Below are 23,169 nucleotides of genomic sequence, written 5' to 3'. Positions count from 1 at the left end.
AAGGAGTGGATTTGTGACCCGTTTGTGAATAAACCGAGTGATTCCAGCATGTCTGTGCAAAAGGGGGATCAGCTTGTAGAGATCGCAAATGACGGCGACCTTAAACGTACAGTACATTTGAGACAACAACTCTACCAAGGTTCTGGATTAACTCATTTGCTCCCAAAAACGAATAAATATGTTCTATTTTTAATTCCCAAAAACGTATTTATACGTCTTTTGCGTTGTTGTTTTTTTTCACAATCGGCATCTACAGGTTCTCATGTATCTTAGATAGAATGCAAAAAGCTCAGAACCCATTTTAAAGCAATAAAACTGGCCACTGGAGGGCAGTAGCACATTTGGTAAGACCCCCAAACTCGATTCAACCAGTACAGCGTAGTTGTAGCTCTATTTGTCTGGTTGTTCGTTATTTTGTAAGAGGAAAACATTTTTCAGATGTTTGGGATGTAACTAAAGCAAAAAATAGCTGTGTTAAAGTCAAAGTTATGTTTGAAATGTATGTGTTTCGAAAAAGCTCATTTTCATCAGAAATTGGAAAATTGCTCAAACTAAGCTATTTTCTAATGGTGATTTCTAAAGAATGGAAAAAGATATAAACTTTTTTTTCTGCTGGAAGAAGAGAGTCTAATCTTTCTTTCGGTGGGTTCTATGTTTAAATAGCAATAGAACAGAATTTTTTGTGGGCCTTGCAAAATCAGTCAAAATCCAGTAAAACGGCCGGGAGCGAACAGCCTTGCTCCGGTAAAAATGGCTGGGAGTGAATGAGTTAAAGTCATTCCGGAATATCCTGACATCGCTACGAGAGCACTGAAAACCGTGCTACAATTTCCAACATCGTATCTTTGTGAAGCTGGCTTCTCTCACTCTCCCATCACACCTAGATGGGACCATCTCGCCTCAATGAAACAAGCTCAGGCCTCCCACAGATTCAGCGGGTGAGTTAAATTTTCCTTGCACTTGACACAATGGGGCTTAAATGTTATTTTATATTTGCTGTATTTTTCTGCCGCACATTGCTGGTGTTCTGACAAATTTTGCATGCGCGTAACGTTAAAAATGGCCGCGAATGCAGCGATTCCAAAGTAAACACTATAAACTTTCTTTAAAGAAAAGAATATTAACTTACGTTTGATAATGGACAGACATGTAGAAAAGAGTCCAACTAAATATAAAAAAGGGCTTTTTCATCGCCACAAAAGCTTTAGGAGCAAAATTTTGCAAGGGTGCAAAATTTGACCGAACATCGGTCCGTGAAAAAAAGACCCAAATCACACTGGTCCGTGGTGCAAAAAAGGTTGGAGACCCCTGCACTAGACCATATATTGCAGCCCCACAATCACATAGCCTCTTTCTATGCCTTGTGTTTTCCGGTCAGCTTCCTTGACTTGTACAAGTCCCTGTTCCTCGCAGTCTCCTTTTTGTCCTCTTCAACATTGCTCTTCTTCCAGCCGGTTGGCCACTGCAAGACCTTGTTCTTCCTCGCTTCTGAAGTCACATCCTTGGAGAATGAAGTCACATCCTTGGAGAAGTTCACACCAAAACAGTTGAAGAGGGACCTGCTGATGTGTGGCAGAATGGTGTTTACCAGCCTGTGGCCCTCCTGGCACGTTAGATTCCTTTTGTTTCTCCTTGCCCGTGGTCATGGCGAGGAGCCTCAGCCCGGTGACAGTGTAGGGGTTGACCGCCGACATGATGAGCCCAATGCTTTGTTTCTTGATCAAAGAGCGCGCCAGCACCTTCTGGATCAACTTGTAGCTGGCCTTGACAGACAAGTAGTTCCCCCAGCTGGCCAACACCTTCAGGCTTGATAATCGGGCCATCCTCATGCTCTCAGGCTCCTAAAAAAACATTTGTTTTAGAAAGATAGGTGTTTTGATTCATCTTTTTAGTGAATAAGTGAATAATGCTGGGCACTTACTTCAGCCCCAGGGCACCTGGGCAGTACCATATAACTGTTGCTGTGGAAGCTGCTGTAGATGTTCTTCCAAAGGTGCATGGGGTCAAAGTAGACGAAGATCTGCTTGTTGCCGTCGCTGTAGGGGTTGGTGTAGGACCAGGTGCCCTCGGAGAGCTCAAGGCTGGCGTAGTAGCCACCATTGTTGGTGTGGCCGTCAAAGCTGACCGAGTGGAAACACATACAAAGATATTTTTATGTTGAAAATTCTTGTGAATAAATGCTTAAATCCCAGATTTTTTTTTTTTTTTTTTTTTTAGATATGAACGTAAAACAGTCTAGATTCATGGTTAAAAGCAAAAAAACGGGCAGTTAGCATTTATTTCACGTAAATATGTCGAATGTGATGCTAGTTCGTAAGCCAATAAGGCAGCCCCCTTATCACAGCAAAGAACTTTTTACATTGAGAATTCTTGCAGATAAATGCTTAAATCTCTAAATTCTCTATAGATATGAATGTAAAACAGTCTGGATTCTTGGTTAAAAGCAAAAAAAACGGACAGTTAGCATTTATTTTAAGTAAATATTGCGGAGTATGATGCCAATGTCGTAGCGGCTATTTACTCCCATAGATTTTTTTCTCGTTTCAAAATGCATGCATGGTACAAAAAGTATAATAATTACCTTGAATCCTAGAACAAATCACTCCTGAATCAATCCTTCCTGTTTGCATGCAATACAACTTTCTTACTTTTTCAACCTTAATCCGGCGTTACGTGTGTTTGATAATAACTGCGACCGACTGCGAAGCATAACTCTGAGTGTGGAGAGGCTCCCTACTGAAGGCGTGGAGCAGGGTCTGGGGGAAGTGTCATGTCAATATATCATGAAGTCTATGCGCACATCTTACTAGATATCATATAACAGAACAGTGATTTCCCCCATACCCTAAGTCTCATCACATTGGCTGTATGAACCCACGGTGATCATGGGAAATCTAACATCTTTGCATAATATTTGAAGAAGTTGCATCATAAACACGTAAATAAAATGCTTAGCGGCACGGGGAAGACGCGGTGAGAGAGAACTTTCCTTCCTGTGCGCCCATGACCAAACATAAGTACATAATTATTTTATATATAGAAAGTTCTTAGCGTTGTACTTTGGAATTGCTGCATTTGCGGGGTTTGTAACGTTACGCGCATGTGCAGACAGCAATGTTGCCATTTTTGATGGGGGAAAAAAATCAGACAAAACACTGGCACAGTACATTTAAGTTAGTTTTACAAGCAGGTCAGTACCAATGCAGATTTGAAATTGAATGTGAAGATGAAGCTGACAGTTTGAGTGTTTATGTGAATAAAATAATTGCTGTCTGTGGTTGTAATATTGACTCTGAATAAAAGCTTGCAGCAATTATTATTGGGGAGAAGAAAGAACTACAAAAGAATTATAAAAGTTCTTGTTTTTTACCATGACTTTTAGATCAAAATTTTGAATTATGAACTATGAACTGAAGAGTTAATTTTAAAATTTGTGAACTTCAATTTGAACTAGCTCATGTAGAAAATTTTCAAAACCCTGATGATTTCTTTCTTCATTTCAATAGAGAGCATTAACTTATTCCTTTTTTCACCACTACTACCACCTGCACTAACCTTCTTGGTACCCGTGATGATTTCCCCCACAAGAAAATCCGACGTGCTGCAGTCTTGCGTGAAAACAAGGAAATTACGATGCTGTCGTAAATCATCATAATTCAAACATGTCGTAATTTGTCGAGACAGATGTCAAGTTAAATTTTACATCGTATCTCAAAAGAATCGTATGTGGATACGTTTGTATGTTGAAGTACCGCTGTATTAGTGTTACCCTGGCATATTTTGCCATGGGCAATAGAAAATATTTAATTTTAAGTAAAATAATACAGGGGGAAAAAATAGATAAATAGTATTGCGTTTAATATATTTGAATCAGTTTCATACAGTGTGGCCCACACATATTTTGCAACAGGCAAAAATAAATACCGTAATTTCCCGAATATAAGGCGGACCCGTGTATAATGCGCACCCCAAATTTACTTGTAAAATCTAGGGGAAATTATTGTACCCGTTTAAAACACGCGCACCCTAATTTTAGCACCAATAAATAGAAGAATAAGAGAAAACAGAGCTCGTGTACAGATACAGAAATGTCATTTTACTGAATGGTGAAACAGTACAAGCATAGCATATTGGTAGTTCAAAACATTACCATAAACTGACAATATTTGCGGTAATAATATGTTTTGACAACTTCTCCAACTTACCAGAATCTAGGAGAAAACAAAACAGATGTGACTTTTCTTATAAAGGCTGCTGTATAACTTGCTCGTTTCATCATGATGAATAAATGTTTCTTCCATGGATTGATACGGTAAAATGAAAGTGAGAACGTAAGTCGGAAATCCGAGAGAGCTCATCGCTGTCGACACGACAGTAACAATAGGAACTATTGCTATTTGGGTTTGAGTTTCCCGAGGGACAGATATGGTTGACGGAAACACACAGGAAGTCTGTGTTGTTACGTTTGTTATGGTCCGAGTTGCGGAGCTGCAATAAACGTTGACTCAAATGAGTTCAAGAAACTAAATTCTGTGCTTTATGATGAGTGAAAAAAGCTGAATTTAACACAGACGAAATTATTTGGCCGATCAGAGTGAAGTATTACCGAAACAAAATGGTGACGTCACGTACCGTAATGGTCCGCAACGGATTGCCGCATACGTTTCTTCAACACAACGTGGCCGTGTCAATAAAAAAAAAAAATCGGTTTATATCTATATATAATATATATATATTTCTGTCTTCATCCATGAACCCGTTTATAATGCGCACCATGATTTTACAAGTTGATTTTGGGGGGGGGGGAATTGCGGGTTATTTTCGGGAAATTACGGTACTTTTTTTTTTTTTAATGAATAATAAAAATGTACATTTAAACAAAGTCTCGCCTGTTCGTATTCTGCCAACGATATCTTTTGGTGGTTAGCCAAAGTGAATTAGCAACATTAGTCCCTATTTTAGGGAATACTTGCTTCACTCTGTTTTCAGCCCCCCAACCCTCCCCCAAAAATGTATTTCAGACCCCTGTGAGGGTTTTTGCTTCAGTAAAAGAGGGTAAACAACATACATATAATATCTACATAAGATGAGATTCTCATTCGCTGGCGGCGTTTAACGCTCGTCATTTTCTTAAAACGTGCCATCGGCCCAGTTCTTGAAGGCAAAACAAGAGTTGCATCTCTGACACGATGCCTCATTGCTGATAACAAAATGCGCCCTTTGTCACCAACGCCCCGACATTCCTACAGCCTTTGCACTTTTCATCGAAACGGCCGTCAGTGACCATATCTGGACGCCGATACGAGTCAGCGCCGAAATTTTCAGTGCTTTTTTTCAAGGCTTGCAATGGTGACCCCTGACACGAACCGCATCTCATAGTCCTGTCTGTGACATTTAAAGCAGCCTGTGGCGAGGGAGGAAGAAGGGAGAAGTAAGTAAACAATGAAGACGAGACATGAAAAACTGGAAGGACTGAGTGCTCTTCGAAGGGGTTCTGTGAGGTCCAAATAGAAGTTGACTGTGGCATTTGTGCTTATTTTGGCTGCTTGTTTTAACTCTGCCATGTCTCAAAGGACAGCAGAGATAATGTCAGTAACTAAAACTGTGCTGTGCTTTTTCAGAGTCTCTGCAGGTTTCAACAAGCCAAATTGAAGACTTTTTAAGACTTATTAAGACCATAATAAATACAATGTAAGACCCGTCTCACATCAGTAACAGAAAAAAAGTACAAAACACTTGAAGGAAAATTAGAGGCCTGGAATTACGGAATGGAATTAAGTTAAAAAATACATTAATAAAAATAAAACAGCACCCATTTGTAAAGGAAAAGTGTATAAACCTAGTTCACATACCTGCATAAATGCTCAGGGTGTTCAATATTGCTCGCATCACACGACTCATTACTGGCAATTGAGTATGCTGGATTAATGTACTTGATTTGCTGATCGGTGATGTTGCCTGCCATTTTTATGGCCTTTTCCCTCACTGTCTTAGCAGAGAGAGGCATGTCTTTGATTTTCTGTATTCTGTATCTCGGTTTTGTTTTTGAAGTCTGCAAATATGTGTTCTGATATGTTGATAAATGACTCTTTCATTTACTAGTCATCACGCGTGAACGGTTTTCCACGCTTTATTATCTCCCGGATTGCAACAAAACTTGCAGCAGTAGTGGAGTTTGGAGATGCAATCCACTTCTTAAATCTATTTTTGCACTCTAATTTCTCCAGAAGTAATTTAAGCGCACATACTGGGTACTCGGCTTCAAAAGTAAAAATGTTGAATCCTCTGTTCTCCTTAGTTATTTTTCTCTTTTTCCCCTTTGGGACGATCCATTGCCAATCACATGGCCGCCGGATTGTTTACAACAGCCGCCCTGCTGATAGAAACGTGTGTCACCAGTGTTGTCACGGATTACTTTAAAAAGTAATTTAATTACTGATTACTGATTACACCTAAAAAAGTAATCTAGTTACTTTACTGATTACTTTATTATCAAAGTAACTAAGTTACTTTAAAAGTAATTTATCAGTTACTTTTTACCATTTTTTTCCCTTTTGCTGTCTCAACATAAAAATAACTGAAAAATGTCATCGTGTGTAATTGAGATTTCCCCATAAGGCTTCATCTTTGAGTTAGCGGGGGTTAGCTTAGCCATTCCGGAGCCCTAAAACTAACAAATAACTGACAAATTGCACAAAATTTGTTTAAATCAACTCCAACGACTAATTAAACCCCCGCTAGCTCCAAGATTAAGCCTAATGTAAAAAATTCTGAACTTCCCCTTTGAAATAAAGACCTAGCCGTTAAAATGTTGTCTCCAAAAGTTGTAAAGCAATAAAACAAACAATATAAATTAATGAAATGAACAAAAATCCTACAACGTAAAGTTTTCATAATGGGTTAAAATCATTTTTCGAACAGATCATGAGACTAGCACCTCGGAGACCATCCTTTGCTTTGCTAAGCCAAAACGACACCAGAGGAGGCAAGATGGATATTTAGAATTTCTTTAAACCTAAGCTTTCAAACGCTGCAAACAACAACTTGAACAGTTGATTGAACTCGAACAGTGTCAAGATGTGTATGTACATATATATACAGTATTGGCCAAAAGTTTGGAGACATCTCAAAGGTGGATACTTTGAAGAATGTAGAACACAAACCCTGTTTTCAGTTATTTCACTTTTTTTTTGCCATTCCACATGTTCGTTCATAGTTTTGATGTCTTCAGTGAGAATATACAATAGTAGTGAAAATATATAAAACACAAAAATCTTGAAGTGTGTCCAAACTTTTGACTTTTTTTTCAGTCTTCAACATGCTTTTCCCCTAGTTCCACAAATGTAAAACTTCGCCTATGATTACAAACTCTAAGTATAAAATGCACATAATTACACATATTATAAAGGCTGGTTACAAACTGTAGAAGTGCTGGCTATCTCGTTACCTGTCAGCTTTGATTCGAGTTTTTTCGCGTTGTGCTGTAATTCTAAGTGCTTCCTTGTTGAATTGGATGTCGAGTTTTTAGCGGTCGACAGTCTTTCTGAGCCAGCGCAGAGTTTGCAACGCACGGAGATATTTTTGTCATCTTTACTGGACAGATATGTGAAGTAATGGCTGTATCTCCAGTGAGCAAATGCAGCCGTTTGTTGTATCTCTCCGGCTCCTTTACTGTTAGCATCCTGATAGGTAGCCACTAGCCAGGCTATGTTGTTGACCGTCGTGGCAGACGGCGCGCGCAGGCAGGATGGTAATACACGTGACCCGTTTTTTTTCCCCGCGATGAGAAATGTGAGATGTGATGTCACTCCCAAACTCAAGCGCAGTACTTTCTTTTCAAATGCTCTTCGTACATGACTACAATATTCTTCATTCTACATACAGTATGCGGCAACAACAAAATAGTAACGCACAGGCACCGAGGAAACTAACTTTAATCAGATTACTGGCTTGGAAAACTGAACGCGTTAGATTGCTCGTTACTGAAAGAAAGTAATCAGATTACAGTAACGCGTTACTGACAACACTGGTCGCAGGCTATGATGCAAATTTTCGTTGACAGAAATGTTGAAATGTAATATATATTCTACACATTTTTACAGCTTTGGAAAATGTTAAGAATGTTTGTGTCATGTTTGTCCTCCTATAGAAACCATATTAAAACAAAAAATATATTTTCCCCCCCGATCTTTTTCCATTTTCAAACATTTTTAAAATGCTTCAGGGAGCCACTGGGGGGGCGGGGGGGGCACTAAAGAGCTGCATGCAGGTCTCAAGACGCCCATTGCCGACCCCTACTTTAGGCATTTCAATGAAGTTCAGCGTTTGCATTATTCATTTTTTTAACGCCATTTTTACACATTTACTGCAAATGAATATCAGCTCCAAAAATCGGTTATCGGCCCCTCTAACTACTAATAATCTGTATCGGTCCTGAAAAACCCATATTGGTTTATCTCTATAGTGAAGGTCGGTACTGTTTATTTCCCATAGGAAACAGTATGGATGTCAAATAAATTGAATCAAACTGTTACTATCAGAAAACTTTGTTAACTGTATAGATTATGTAAAATATAAAACCCTAATCGGCAGTGGCGCCTCCAGAAATTTTTCATAGGGGTGGCCAGATGGGGCCACTTAAAATCTTGGGGTGGCCAAAACTAAAAGCCATAATTTCAGGTTTTCATTATATTATTGCAGTAAAAAGGTCAGGGGAAAACTATCAGAAAGACTTAAAGGACACGGCTACTGATATACTTTGGTGTATTGTGTAATATTTGATGTTACTAATGATTTAATGTGTATAGTCCGTAACTGTCCAGTCAACATTTTGAGTTCCACAACAATTCTGTTTTATTGTGTTATGTATATATTAGGCATAAGGTGTACATTTAACTAGGGCTGTCAAACGATTAAAATGTTTAATCAAGTTAATCACAGCTTAAAAATGAATTAATCGTAATTAATCGCAATTCAAACCATCTCTAAAATATGCCATATTTTCCTCTAAATTATTGTTGGAATGGAAAGATAAGACAAGATGGATATATACATTCAACATACTGTATATAAGTACTGTATTTGTTTATCATAACAATAAATCCACAAGATGGCTTTAACATTATTAACATTCTTTCTGTGAAAGGGATCCACGGATAGAAAGACTTGTAATTCTTAAAGGATAAATGTGAATTTATTTATATTGTGACTAAATATTGCCATCTAGTGTATTTGTTGAGCTGTCAGTAAATGATACTGTAGCGACTTAACTGTTCTGCCCAAATGCATGATGGGAAGTGGTGCAACCATGACTGTGTGTGGTGGCTGCAAATGCTATATCTTCTCTGCTAGGGGTACACTACAGGGTGTTAAGAAAAAGATCAACTCCTGTCATTCTTCCCCACGTCGCATCCCACAATATTTATAGTTGCTGTGGGAGAGATGACAAAGCTTTTGCCAATTAAAAGCACGGCCCCAATGAATGCTTTTTTTCTACTCCACTCACTTGTCACTGCCTCTTATCGCTGTATAGAAGTAAAACGACGCCATTGTAGGCTGTTTGCGGCAATGCGTGAATGAGTTGTACTGCAAATACGTTAATTGCGATAAATATTTTCACGTGATTAATTTTTAAAAATTAATTACCGCCCGTTAATGCGATATATTTGACAGTCCTACATTTAACAAAACAAAATAAATGCATTCATTTGGGATGAAATGCATAACTGATGCTACAACAATCTAACGATATACTGGCAAGCGGGGTGGCCAGTGGGGTGGCCAACCAATTTATAGGGGTGGCCACGGCCACCCCCTGGTGGCACCACTGCTAATCGGTAAAATCACGAGACCTCACTCACTTCTTTTAAATTGAATGAATTAAATGACTGCATTGACACAATGTCAAAAAAAGAAAGGCGTGTGGAAGTGTGAAAGTGTGTCAACTTAATGCGTTCTGGTGTCATAATTATAAAAAGTCCCCAAGATTCCCCCAGGAGCCCGAGAACCTTGATTAATGAATCCTCATCTAATAATGGCTGTAATGAATCCAGATAGTAGGTGTGCTCCAACCTCCAGGGAGCAGGTCATAAAAAACACCTCTGGGGGTCTGTAATTAGACGGCTAGTTAATATACGGGAATTACCCAGAGATTTAATAGAGATTGAAGCTTTAGATGACATTTTCTGTTGGTACTCTATATCTTTCTACACCTCGTGTTTGTCATTAGATGTGAATATTCCTAGAGAAGACCAGCCCTCTGTGTTTGCTTTGTGTGTCTGCTCGGCTAATGCTAATATTAGCGTTAGCCTGGCAAATGACTACACGCGGCGTGTCGCTCAGATGTCTTTTTCAAAAGATGACACGTCTGGCTCGGACCTCATTGCTGCCATCTTAATTCTGTGTGAACAGTCTAAAATAGACCACCACAACGCTCTAATTGTCCCGCCCTCCCTCGCTGCCTTCCCTTCCCATCATGTGTGCATAAGCCAAGACCGCCCTGTACATTGCGACATCCATCTTTTAAGTTCTTCAAAGTTCTCTATCAGGGCGCATGCCGGAGGGACGCCTGACTCTAGGCTGGCTGACCCACATATTCTGCATAGCCATCTTTATTCACTTTTCTCTTTCCATTTACCAGAGCTTCCCTCCTCATTCCTGGTATGCTATCTCACGGCTCATCCATCACTCCACTGCCTCCAGCTTCATTCTGTAGTCCTAGCCTGCAGAATTTACTCTTTTCTCTTCCTTCAAGGAAGACAATGTGTTACTTAAAAGTAATTTCAAATAATGGAAAAATGGAGTTAGGGTCCCAGGTATTGTGGAAATGGCATAGGTGTTTGCATGTGTGCGTCAGAAAGAAAAAAAATTAACCTTTTCTCGCTAGTTTAACAGTTAAAATACTGTAACTCCAAATTTAGGTGTTGTTACACTAGGGCTAGAAAATCTGGCCCAAAAAATTATCACACAATTATTTTGTTTATTTGAGTTTTATTTTTATGTTTCAATCGTAGTTTTTATGTTCGATGTATGACATGTAACCTTTTCTTGCTAGTTTCAATATTTAAAAAAAAAAAAAAAAAAAAAACATTTTTTAATCAAAATTTAGGTCATGTTACACAAGAGCTGGAAAATCTAGCCAAAAAAAGATCACAATAATTTTTTTCATATACTGTATCTGATCTGGATTGTTTTAAATTAACTTTTTAAAACTTAGTTTCCATGTTGTTTTATTTTAACTCATAGTTTCTATACAATTATGTCTACAAAGTGTATATGTATGTAATACTATACTGTACAATGTACATTATAGTATTATTAAAGTGTATGACAACACCTGGAGATATGCTAATATTCCGTCATTTATCTATAAACGCATGCCTTTTGGATTCATATCATGACACTTCGTGTAATTACACACATCGCAACACCAAGAAAATGATAGAAATTTGGATCGATTGTCAAGCTAAAACGACCGGCGCCCGAGATCCCGGAAATCTAGCATATTGAGTGCTTGACGTCACAACTAGGAAAAACCCGGCTTAGTGCTTAGTATTGAATGGCGGCGATGATGGCGGACACTTTTGTTTCTAGTTGCAGCGACGAATCCGACATAACGAACATTCTTCTAATGGTGACAAGGAGAGTTATGAACCTTTCTTTGGCTTTTTGGGTTATCAATTTGAGCCCAAACGAAAGCCAAAGCAGCCTAATGAAACGATCATTGAGGGAGGAATCACACTGATGAAACACCGGCAACAGATCGTGTGGGAAACACCAAATGGTTTGTTTGCATTTCTTTTTGTGAAGCTGATACACCGTGACCGCAAAAAAAGTAATGTATAGAATAATTATCATTTATTGTGCTATCATAGGTTTTCGCTCTGCCAACAGACACAAATATTAATGGGATTAAAGGATTTGTTGTATATATTTTACAAGCGATAATTTATACATGTGTCCAGTCCTATATCCAATGCGTGATATGTTTTTTATTATAAAAGAGTACTCACTCTGGCCATTTCGAGCTTGGCTGCTCCCCTTCTTTGCTTAGCCTGGGGTGGTGGGGTGGTCTCATCAGTGCCAGTCATCGTCCTCTTTCTTGATATCTCGGGACATTTAGGTGGCTGCGCGTGTATGGTAGGCACCGCATCTGCTTTCAGTAGCAATTTCTTAGCAAAACCTGATTTAATTTGTCCATAGTTCGAATAGCTTTCAGGTGTAAAATGCGCACCACACAAAATCGTGCCGGAGGCTGGGTCTTCACAATAGGCCCTCTTTGCACGGATGAACTTTACTCATTGTCTGCGTAGTCCAGCTCTTTTTCTCGCGTTCGGGAACTCATGGGTACTACATTGCGACAAAAGGCTGTTTGTACACCACATAGCATGACAGGTTTGAACCATTTTAGCGATTTTTTTTTGATAAAACATGAACGCAACTCTCTCGTCGATAAACATCGATGGCACCTGCCTCGACCTTTTGTTTCCTGGTTGTGACGTCAAAGCCCCATTTGGCTGTTTCTGGAATACTTTCGGAAATGTTCGTCATTTTCGATCTATTTTCGAAAATTGCTCATGAATGTGATTTATTCATTTTTTGTTAACTTTATTAATATTTGTTATCTCGCCTCATAACAGTTCTATTGATATCTTACAGCCCCTTAGTATTATAATTCTCTATAAGCTTAACTCTTCAGACCTAAGCATGCTGCTGAAGGAATCACATCTCTAAACCAATAAATATACTGAATTTAGTTGCTATTTCCACTTCTGGGAGATGAGTGGATGAAACTCTACCCATCGAAATCAAATCATGAGGTTTGGCACCACTTCTTTGCAATTTTTGGCTCTTTGAAAATGGCTGACCAAAGGCAACTTCATAAAGTATACTGTAAAGTGCTTATTTCTCATCAAAAACAAGTTAACATTAAAAATAACCAAGAAAAGCATGAAATATCCCCGACCAAAAAAATGCACTTTATTCTGGTGTTTGAGTAGAGTAAAAATCAGATTTTCAGATCTTTTTTTTTTTTTTTTTTTTTTTTTTTTGCGCAGCAGAAAAAATGCAGGTCTGAAGGGGTTAAATGTATTTTATATTTTAGTGCAGCCAAACTAGTGAGTCCATTATGTGTGATTATACTGAACACAGAGATTGATTTAAAAATTCTCCGATCTACGATTTTCTAATTGTCCATCCCTATGTTATACTCATCTGAACCAGATACAGAAAAAATTACTCAAGTAAGAGTAGTGTCACATCTAAATAATATTACTCAAGTAAAACTAAAAGTAGTCATCCAAAAGTATACTCAAGTACTAGTAAAAAACAAAAATTGTCGAAAAGAATAGTCAAGTATTGAGTAACATTGTGAAAAACTGCTTACAATGCCTGATTTTTAAAAAATGAATAAAATAAATGTATACTGTATAATTTTTTTTCTCAGCACAACTTCATCCATATCAGGGGTGTCCAAACTTTTTGCAAAGGGGGCCAGATTTGGTGTGGTAAAAATGTGGAGGGCCGACCTTGGCTGACGTCCTTTACGTGGAACAATATATTTAAGGAAATGCTAGCAAGCCATTCTGTGTGTCACATTTGCTTTATTTATTTATTTATTTTTTAGTGCTGAAACTTTTTAGTACTGAAACGATGAATCAATTAACTCCAGTATTTGATAAATGAAAAAAAAGATTCGAATTAAATTTTGCTGTTTCGAGTATTTGTTTAATTAAAGTGATACACTGCCCTCTAGTCTGCCTCATTTCTCATGGCTGAATCCAACTGCTCCATGTTAAAACCAACATAATTTTTTCATGCATTTTTTAAAAAATGCATTCGTAATTTAGTTTATTGGTATATTTAGCTGTTTTTTTTTTTTTTTTTTTTTTTTTTTTTTGTCGGAATATGTGTCTGAACGATTTGTCAAGAGCATTGTAAAAAAAAAAAAAAAAAAACGTTAGTGTTTTATAGCATTTAAGCTAGCAGACATTTGCTATGTAAGTTAGCCATTGTTCTTTTGTCAATCCTTAGTTATTTTTTATACAGTTTGAGGCTCAGCTCAGGTATTTTAATTTTTCATGTTCGATTATTCGAACTAACTAGTTCATCGATTAATCAACTACTAAAATAATCAATAGCTGCGGCCCTAATTTTTTAAAATTAATAATTTCAACAATCTCACAACTAGCCTTTGTGGCGTTCTTTAGACTCTCGGGCTCTTGCGAAATACTGCTGTTATATGTAATGTAATAATGTAATAATGCTGCTGTAAAATTAAACTAGCTTCAAGTTGCTTCAATTTCTCGTTTCTTCCCTGTAATCTTTTCGTACGTGTCAGCGTGTCTTGTTTGGTAATATCGCCTCTGGTAATATCGCCTAACATTGAACTATTTAAAAACAGCGCACTGTCTCTTTGCAAATGAAGCAGACACAGCTGTTGTGTATTTTAGTGAAGAAATAGTCCAATTTCCACCTATCCCTGAAGCATTGGCCGTCGCAGTCAACAGTTTTTGTTGATTGTCGCCATTTTAGAAAATTGGGAGTAAAGGGTCACACGGGGTAATGAGCTTAGAGTGCTGCTTCCTTTTAGTGGGTAAATGAGGAGCAGCATTTAGTGTGTAAGCTACTTCATATGCTGGTAGCAGTACTGCTGACCAATATATTAAGTCTATGCGGGCCAGATGTTAATGATTATTATGACAGAGGCTGGGGGCCGGATGAAATTTGACCGAGGGCCGCATTTGGCCCCCGGGCCGGACTTTGGACATGTCTGATCTATATGAACTGTTATTATAACACTGTGCTAAAACCAAATGCATGACCATGTTAGGCCAAAAACACAAAAATCATCAAATTCTGACCAGAACAACACTATGAAACATCACCCGTCCAAAGAGCATGAGTGCCCTCTAGTGAAGAAAAAAATGGTTACCTCTATATTGGTATGATGGAGTCATGTGGTTATTTTTGTGACTCATTGGTGAAACTGAGACAGCCACTGTTGGCATCTCTGGCAAAAAATAAAGTCAAGATGTAGACTGAAGAGGAAAAATGTAACGACTCTAGCGTAGCCCAATGTAGCGGAGTAAGGGTTGCGTTTCTTCTTCACAAATCTATTCAAGTAAAAGTAAAAAGTATTGCGCAGTAAAACTACTGAACTTTTCTCATAAAGTTACTCAAGTAAATGTAACGGAGTAAATGTAATGCGTTACTACCCACCTTGGACCAGATATAATAATTAACTCATTGACCGCCAACGGCAATGAATGACGTAATGATTGGTTTGCTCATGTCTTAGGCCATGTCTACAAGTAGCAGGACATTTGGCAAAAAGAGGACATTTTTCTACAGTTTGGCCTATCATCCACACGCACACGCATATTTAAACGAGGGTTTTTAAAACCTGTGCAAATTCTGCGTTTGTGGCGCCATCATGTGGACACTGATAACCGGAGATTTAACTGTGAAAACGTCACTGACTGCGACAAACGTTGTCCCTACGTCACACGTGAGACCAGTGTTTACATTTGGAGTAAATTAGACAGGTGGGTTTTTTTTGTGCTTCCATTTATTTAAGATGGGGGTTTTATGGACAATTATTAAAAATGAATGAATGCGATTGGCTGATAGAGCTTTTTTTTCTTACACACGTGCTGGTGTAAACCTTTTTTTTTTTTTTTCCCCCGACGTATTTGGGCAGGATCCTCGCTTTAGAGAAAAGAAAAAAAACCTGCTAGGTTTGACATGGCCTTAGTATTGCAACAACCAAGTTTTTGTGGACCCTATAGGCTCAGTCACTTCCAGTGTTGTTAATCTTACTTTAAAAAAGTAATTAATTACAGTTCCAAATTACTTCTCCCAAAAAGTAATTGCACTAGTAACTCGGTTACCTGAATGCAAGAGTAATTTGTTACTTGGCAAAGTAACTGGTGATAATTTTCATGTTTTTTTTTTTTCTAAAAAAAACAAACAAAACAAAAAAACAGGTCACACAATGTCAAATTTAAAGGTTTTTTTGGGACAATTGGGCCTATCACAATTTTTTACCCTACACTTAACTAGAAATAGGGGTAAGTTGTTAAAATTGCACCCGTTATTGCATGAGTTCCCTTCTGTCTACTTTTGAAATGTGTACGTTTTAAAACTATTTCTTCATTTAAAGATAGATTTAAGTCAAGATTTTGCCGATTTAGGAGCATTTTAGATAAAAAGTTACTTAGGTTCGCTAGGAAGGTTCTCTACAACAGAGCCTTCCTGAGAAGTCTACTGCTTAAAGATGGCGGCTGTTTACTAGTGCATCTAGTTCTTTATTATACATGTTGCTAATGCAGCCGTGTCTGTCATTTGCATCTAGTTCTGTATATATGTGATATTTATCGAAGCATCATGTGGGCGTAGTTTGTAGGCTATCGGCTACAGTCAGGTACTATTGGAGCCACCTAGCATAGTAGCATCGCGTTTGCAACGGCGTCACCGTCTCACTTGCCTCCTCCCCACTCCTGCTCTGCTCTCTCGTCTCCGTGAGTCCGTCTTTCTCAGACTTTTCTCGCGTCAATCAACCAAAATAGTAACGCACGCCTTTCCTGCCTCAGTAACGGTAATGGCGTTGCCAAGATGAGAAAAGTGGTAACACTTTATAATAACTATCCGTTTTACTAGTTAATAGATCATTAGCAAACTGTTGATAAATGATTTATTGTTGATTTGTGAAGTATTTGTTACCAGTTTGTTAAGCATTTACAGGGTGTTCTTAACCTGAAACACAGTTTGTGTAAAAAAAAATTCATGTTTTTGTATGTAACGTTTGGCATTTCTATCCTTTCAGGTTAAGAAATGCTGTTCACTTCAAAGGAAAAGGCATTTTGATAAGGCATTTTGCAGGCAGCGCTCATGTTGCACATTTATGAAAATCTGCCATAGAACCAACAAATATTTGTACTTTTCTTGGAATATTTAACCAATAAAACTTATGACCTTCAACATAAAGTGTATATAGTTTTATTAAGATCCATCAACTAGCATGGGCATTTAGAATGGGGTCAACCATATTGGAACACCCTGTAAATGCTTAACAAACTGTTAACAAATACTTCACAAATCAACAATAAATCATTTATCAATACTAATGATCTATTAACTAGTAAAACGGATAGTTATTATAAAATGTTACCAAGTAATTAATTAAAATAACGCTATTAGTAACGCCGTCATATTGTAACGCCGTCATTAACAACACTGTTCACTTCACTCCCATCCTGCTGTCCTTCACTGTCTCCCTGTTCCTTTTAAGATTCAGTACAAAATTTTAACAGTCACTTATAAAGCCCACAATGGTCAGGAATGGGCAGGCTACTCCATGATTGGTAGTTTTGGTGTCAGTTTATTGTTCTGTTAAGTCACCTCGGTACGCTCACTGCCTTTTACTTTCTGTCCCCTAGACGGGACTAAAAAGTAAAGGCAATTGAGATCTTGCTGACAGTTGCCCGCAAATGGAATCTGAAGTTTTTCTGATGTTACAAACTGATGGATGGATTGAGGTAACGGTAATTAGACGACTGGATGGCTGAATTAAAAAAGAAATGAATGTATTTATGCAAGGTTGATGTCCACGTGAAAAGTAACGTTGACAATAGTGCATGCTTGTTGGAGCAATGCTAGCCTCAAGTCTCAAGCAGTATGAACACCCCCTTTAGCAATGGCACCCACTCAATTTCACAGAGAGACCAAAATACACTATTCCCATGTAGCAGATTTTCCCCCTGAAGGCCACTTGTCAGCAGCACCCGCCTCAGCGACTCCAGTTAGTTCTGGCACTGGTCAGCCCCGAATGTGATGGAAAGTGGCATGTGTCACTTCAGAACAGCCCAAGTTCAAGTAAACAAATGACACCAGCGGATGCATTTCATGCGCCCCTGCCTTTCAACCTTGTGGCTGTGCTTTTCTTTCAACACAAACTAAACTTAATGGAAGCAGAACCGTGACAACCAGCAGGAACCTGGAGAGGAAGGCAAGCACAGGTCTTAACATTAAAGGAATAGCGGAGGTTTTTACAGGATGCACTGTGCAAACACAATAGTAGTACACTGAAATCTATTCAAATCAGGCACTGCCTTGCTTATTCTGACAATGCATTAAAGAGATGCTCAAGCAGTGCCCTGCTGCAAATATGGTGTTTGCTACGCTGTTGGCTTTTAATTACGGCCAGCTTCGCCTGCAACTCAAACTCCTCCACAGCCCATTAATACTAAGTAACATGCTATTCTGCTAGTTGAGGGCTTTGCTTACAAGCTGTAGTGTTGTGGACCTTACAAGATAATGGTGATTGCATTGGATTATGGATCACGTTTAAATAGAATGGGTCTGTGCAGTCACACGGTGCAGTTATGTTGAGAGGAATATTGGTGAACTGGTGTGAATGCAATTATGACATAAACCCTAGCATTAGCATCTTTGAGTAGGCCTTTTTGTAGTGCTCCAAACTGACCTAATTATCAGTTATTTCACATTGGGTGACCATTGGGCCTCCATTATGCAGTACAGTCCTCCATTTAAATACCTTGTCCTGCATCCTGAGCAACCTCAAGCATGAGACTTATTTGCCTCTTCTATATGGAGAAGGACCTGAGAGCATAACGCTTTAGTGTGTTTATGAGTGCTTGCTGAATTAGTAGCAACTGTAGGTAATGTAAAGCACTTAGGAAAGTGCTATTTTACCTTAACATCTGACATACTGTCAAGAAGGGTGGTGAGAACAGGAGGTAAAATTAATGAAACTTCTCTCCTCTCTATTCAGGATACTGGACAGAAGCGCTGCTTATCCCAAGCCACAAACATCATTAGGGACCCCTCTCAACCACATCACGGACTATTTACCCTGCTGGCCTCTGGTAAGAGGTTCTGCAGCGTGCAGTGCAGGACCACCAGGTTCACAAATAGTTTTGTCTCCATGGCCATTAGACTGTTAAACTGCAAATCCCTCACGTAAAATGTCTACCTGGCTTGCACATTGCACATCTCTTTTTCTTTGCACTCCTGTTTATACAGTTGTGGTCAAAAGTTTACATACACTTGTGAAGAAATAATGTCATGGCTCTCTTGAGTTTCCAGTTATTTCTACAACTCTGATTTTTCTCTGATAGAGTGATTGTAACAGATACTTCTTTGTCACAAAAACATTCATGAAGTTTGGTTCTTTTATGACTCACCCATAATAATATGGGTGAACAGAAAAAAGTGATCAAATCTGCTGGGTCAAAAATATACATACAGCAGCGCTAATATTTGGTAACATGTCCCTTGGCCATTTTCACTTCAATTAGGCGCTTTTGGTAGCCATCCACAAGCTTCTGGCAAGCTTCTGGTTGAATCTTTGACCACTCCTCTTGACAGAATTGGTGCAGTTCAGTTAAATTTGATGGCTTTCTGACATGGACTTGTTTCTTCAGCATTGTCCACAAGTTCTCAATGGAGTTTAAGTCTTGACTTTGGGAAGGCCATTCGAAAACCTTAATTCTAGCCTGATTTAGCCATTCCATTACCACTTTTGATGTGTGTTTGGGGTCATTGTCCTGTTGGAACACCCAACTGCGCCCAAGACCCAATCTTCGGGCTGATGACGTTAGGTTATCTTGAAGAATTTGAAGGTAATCCTCCTTCTTCTTGATCCCATTTACTCTCTGTAAAGCACCAGTTCCATTGGCAGCGAAACAGCCCCACAGCATAATACTACCACCACCGTGCTTGACGGTAGGCATGGTGTACTTGGGGTTAAAGGCCTCACCTTTTCTCCTCCAAACACATTGCTGGGCATTGTGGCCAAACAGCTCGATTTTTGTTTCGTCTGACCACAGAACTTTCCTCCAGAAGGTCTTATCTTTGTCCATGTGATCAGCAGCAAACTTCAGTCGAGCCTTAAGGTGCCGCTTTTGGAGCAAGAGCTTCCTTCTTGCACGGCAGCCTCTCAGTCCATGGAGATGCAAAACACGCTTGACTGTGGACACTGACACCTGTGTTCCAGCAGCTTCTATTTCTTGGCAGATCTGCTTTTTGGTGATTCTCGGTTGAATCTTCACCCTCCTGACCAATTTTCTCTCAGCAGCAGGTGATAGCTTGCGTTTTCTTCCTTATCGTGGCAGTGACAAAACAGTGCCATGCACTTTATACTTACAAACACTGTTGCTCTTGGGACCTGCAGCTGCTTTGAAATGGCTCCAAGTGACTTTGCTGACTTGTTCAAGTCAGTGATTCGCTTTTTCAGATCCATGTATGTATATTTTTGACCCAGCAGATTTGATCACTTTTTCTGTTAACCCATAATAAAGTCACAAAAAGAACCAAACATCATGAATGTTTTTTGTGACAAAGAAGTATCTGTTCCAATCACTCTATCGGAGAAAAATCAGTGTTGTAGAAATAACTGGAAACTCAAGAGAGCCATGACATTATGTTCTTCACAAGTGTATGTAAACTTTTGACCACAACTGTATATTTAGACAGTTTACATTATTTACCTATCACTGCATGTTAAAATAATGTGTCTTGTACGCAAATCTTTTTTCACTACACTTGATAAGATGATTAACTCTTTCCTATGGGGGGGTAAACAAGCTCGGATTAAAAGATCGACCCTTCAGCTCCCTAAATCTCTCGGAGGTCTGGCTTTACCCGACTTCCGCCGATACTACTGGGCTAGTAATATTAGAAAGATTCTTTACTGGAATGCGGGCGTATCATACAATCGACCTCTCTGGGCGCGTATGGAACTAGCATCCGCACGTTTCTCACTGTGGTCGGTGGTTTGTGCACAGTTACCTTTTCCCATTAAAGACACATCACAGAATTTTACAGTCCTTGAGACCTTAAAGATATGGAGACAATTCAGGGAACAGTTTGGCCTGCATACCGGATCTAGACTAGCTCCGGTTAACCAAAATCATTTATTTCTCCCGGCGTGCTCCGACCTAGCTTTCGAGTCATGGTCGAAAAAGGGCCTACAAACTCTTGACGATTTTTATATTGATGGCATATTCCCTTCATTCGCAGACTTGTCAAAGAGGTTTACCCTTCCAAGCTCTCACTTATTCCGTTATTTTCAAATACGACATTTTATTCAAAAACTTTTTCCTCACTTTCCAAACCGCCCACTTGAAATGCCGATGGATGCCTTTCTTTTAGCCAAACCAACACAGAAAAGCCTACTGTCGACTTTATATGGTTTAATTTTTAAAATCAATTCAACTTCCTTAAACACTCTTAGAACAACTTGGAACTGCGACCTCAACATTAATATTTCAGATGAACAATGGAACAATATGCTTCATCTTGTTCACTCTTCATCAATATGTTCTAGACATCAACTCTTACAGTGCAAAATTCTACACAGGAGTCACCTTACAAATGCGAGGTTGGCCAGAATTTTCCCTGGAAGATCTGATGCATGTAATAGATGTAAACTTTCACCAGCTAATTACATACATATGTTTTGGTCATGCTCGAAACTAGTTGTCTTTTGGCAAACAGTGTTTGACACTTTGGGGAAAGTACTGGGCACCAAGCTGAATCCCGACCCTCTAACTGCAATTTTTGGAATCTCTCCCTCACCCGATGTGCCTAAACCATCAAGGAAAGTCATTGCTTTTACAACACTACTTGCTAGGAGGCTTATTCTCCTCAAGTGGACTCACAGTTCCCCACCTTCACATAATAAATGGATTCAAGAAATCCTGCAAAACCTTAGACTTGAAAAAATTAGGTTTTCCCTAAAGGGTTCCCTGCAAACCTTTGACACAATCTGGCAACCCTTTTTACTCCACATAGACTCCATAACAATTGAAGCTGAAAAGCATTGAGCTACCAACACTCTCCCCACTTTTTTTTTGTTTGTTTGTTTTTTTTTTTTTTTTTTTTTTTTTTTTTTCTTTCTTCCTTTAATGTGTGTGTGTGATGTTTAAGTTGTGAATGAGAATGTCTGGTGTCTTGATCGTGCTGGGAAGGTACCTTTATCTTGTCTATGTTACCTTATCATGACCTCTTCGGTGAGAGGCTCACTGAGTTGCATCGAAACCTCATCTATCATTAACTGTCATCTATGTGCCTCTATCTTTATTGTGTTTCGCCTGTACCTATCCCATTAATGTGTAAAAAATCAATCAATAAATAAAAAATTATTTAAAAAAAAAAAATAATAATGTGTCTTGTTGTCAACCTCCTCCTGGCTAGCTCGTTTTAGACATTCCTATTGCACTCTTGTACAATATCACAATTCCCAGTTTTTTAATTCACATTCTAATACTTTATTCATATTTTATTTTACTTTATCACTACAAATGCAGCAACATTTTGTTCTGTATTCACTTGTGCATACCAGAAAGATAGACAGACAAACAAATACAGTCTGTCTGTCTGTCTGTCTGTCTGTCTGTCTGTCTGTCTGAATCTACCATTATAACCACGTTTGACTCATTTTTAAAAATGATAATAATGACAAAATATTGTAGCGACTGTTATCTGTTCGGCCCAAATGCATGATGAGAAGTGTGGGCAACCATGACTGAGAGTGGGTGGTTGCCAATGCTATTGCATGTGTGTTGTGTTTGATACACTGTATCTTTGGACTGTGCGGTGTATGGGGCACAAGTACAGCAAGTGTTAAGTAAAACATCATCTGCTGTCATTCTTCCCCACGCCCCTCGCTACAATATTCTTCTTCTCAATATTTAAAAAAAAAAAAAAAGTAAGAATAATAATAAGTACATGTTTGCGTCACGTACTGTATGTTGTGTTGTATTTTAAATATTTTCATATGCACCTGTCACATGGTCTTTTTCCAAACCGTATAGCTTTATATATAAAAAGTTCTAATAAGAACAGGGATTTTGGCATTTAGTATTCATTTTTATAGAAATGGAGTTCACAGATCTAAAGACATAAATGTTCTGCATTGCAGCACCGAACTTTGCAGGAGGGATGCAATGGCCCCCCCAAAAATAATAAATACAGTCAAGAAATACAAATCCACCTTCTCCAATTTTGTTTCTATTCTCTTACACATAGTCCTAAATCATGATGCTCTACAGACAGGTTTCCGAGGTACTTCCGCTTTAGTTCCGCATTTCTGCTTGCCACTTCTGTTTTACGCTTTCTCTATCCAAATCAGCAGTGGAGCTGGCA

General features: G+C 38.7%; 1 protein-coding gene across 1 annotated transcript; it reads right to left on the bottom strand.

Annotated features, from left to right (window-relative positions):
• Positions 1-1,411: 1,411 nt before the first annotated feature.
• On the bottom strand, positions 1,412-18,948 carry LOC130915999 (uncharacterized). The gene is made up of 4 exons (XM_057836321.1): positions 18,874-18,948; positions 2,674-2,756; positions 1,922-2,120; positions 1,412-1,841 (listed from the first exon to the last, which is right to left on the bottom strand). The coding sequence occupies exons 1-4, from the start codon at positions 18,946-18,948 to the stop codon at positions 1,431-1,433; spliced, it is 768 nt and encodes a 255-aa protein (XP_057692304.1). The 3' UTR covers positions 1,412-1,430.
• Between the last annotated feature and the right edge of the window lie 4,221 nt (positions 18,949-23,169).

The sequence above is a fragment of the Corythoichthys intestinalis genome, chromosome 5 (genome assembly GCF_030265065.1).
Source record: "Corythoichthys intestinalis isolate RoL2023-P3 chromosome 5, ASM3026506v1, whole genome shotgun sequence".
NCBI classification, from domain to species: Eukaryota; Metazoa; Chordata; class Actinopteri; order Syngnathiformes; family Syngnathidae; genus Corythoichthys; species Corythoichthys intestinalis.
The sequence above is the reverse complement of the archived record's forward strand: the minus strand, read 5'-3'. Positions and strand labels throughout refer to the sequence as shown.

Excerpts from the sequence above, each read along its gene's own strand:
- LOC130915999 (XM_057836321.1), bottom strand. The coding sequence starts at position 18,948 with ATGGAGACAAAACTATTTGTGAACCTGGTGGTCCTGCACTGCACGCTG. Across the intron at positions 2,757-18,873 it reads TCTTACCAGAGGCCAGCAGG|ACCCTGCTCCACGCCTTCAG; the intron begins GTAAATAGTCCG and ends CACTTCCCCCAG. Across the intron at positions 2,121-2,673 it reads GCAGTTATTATCAAACACAC|CTTTGACGGCCACACCAACA; the intron begins GTAACGCCGGAT and ends CCACTCGGTCAG.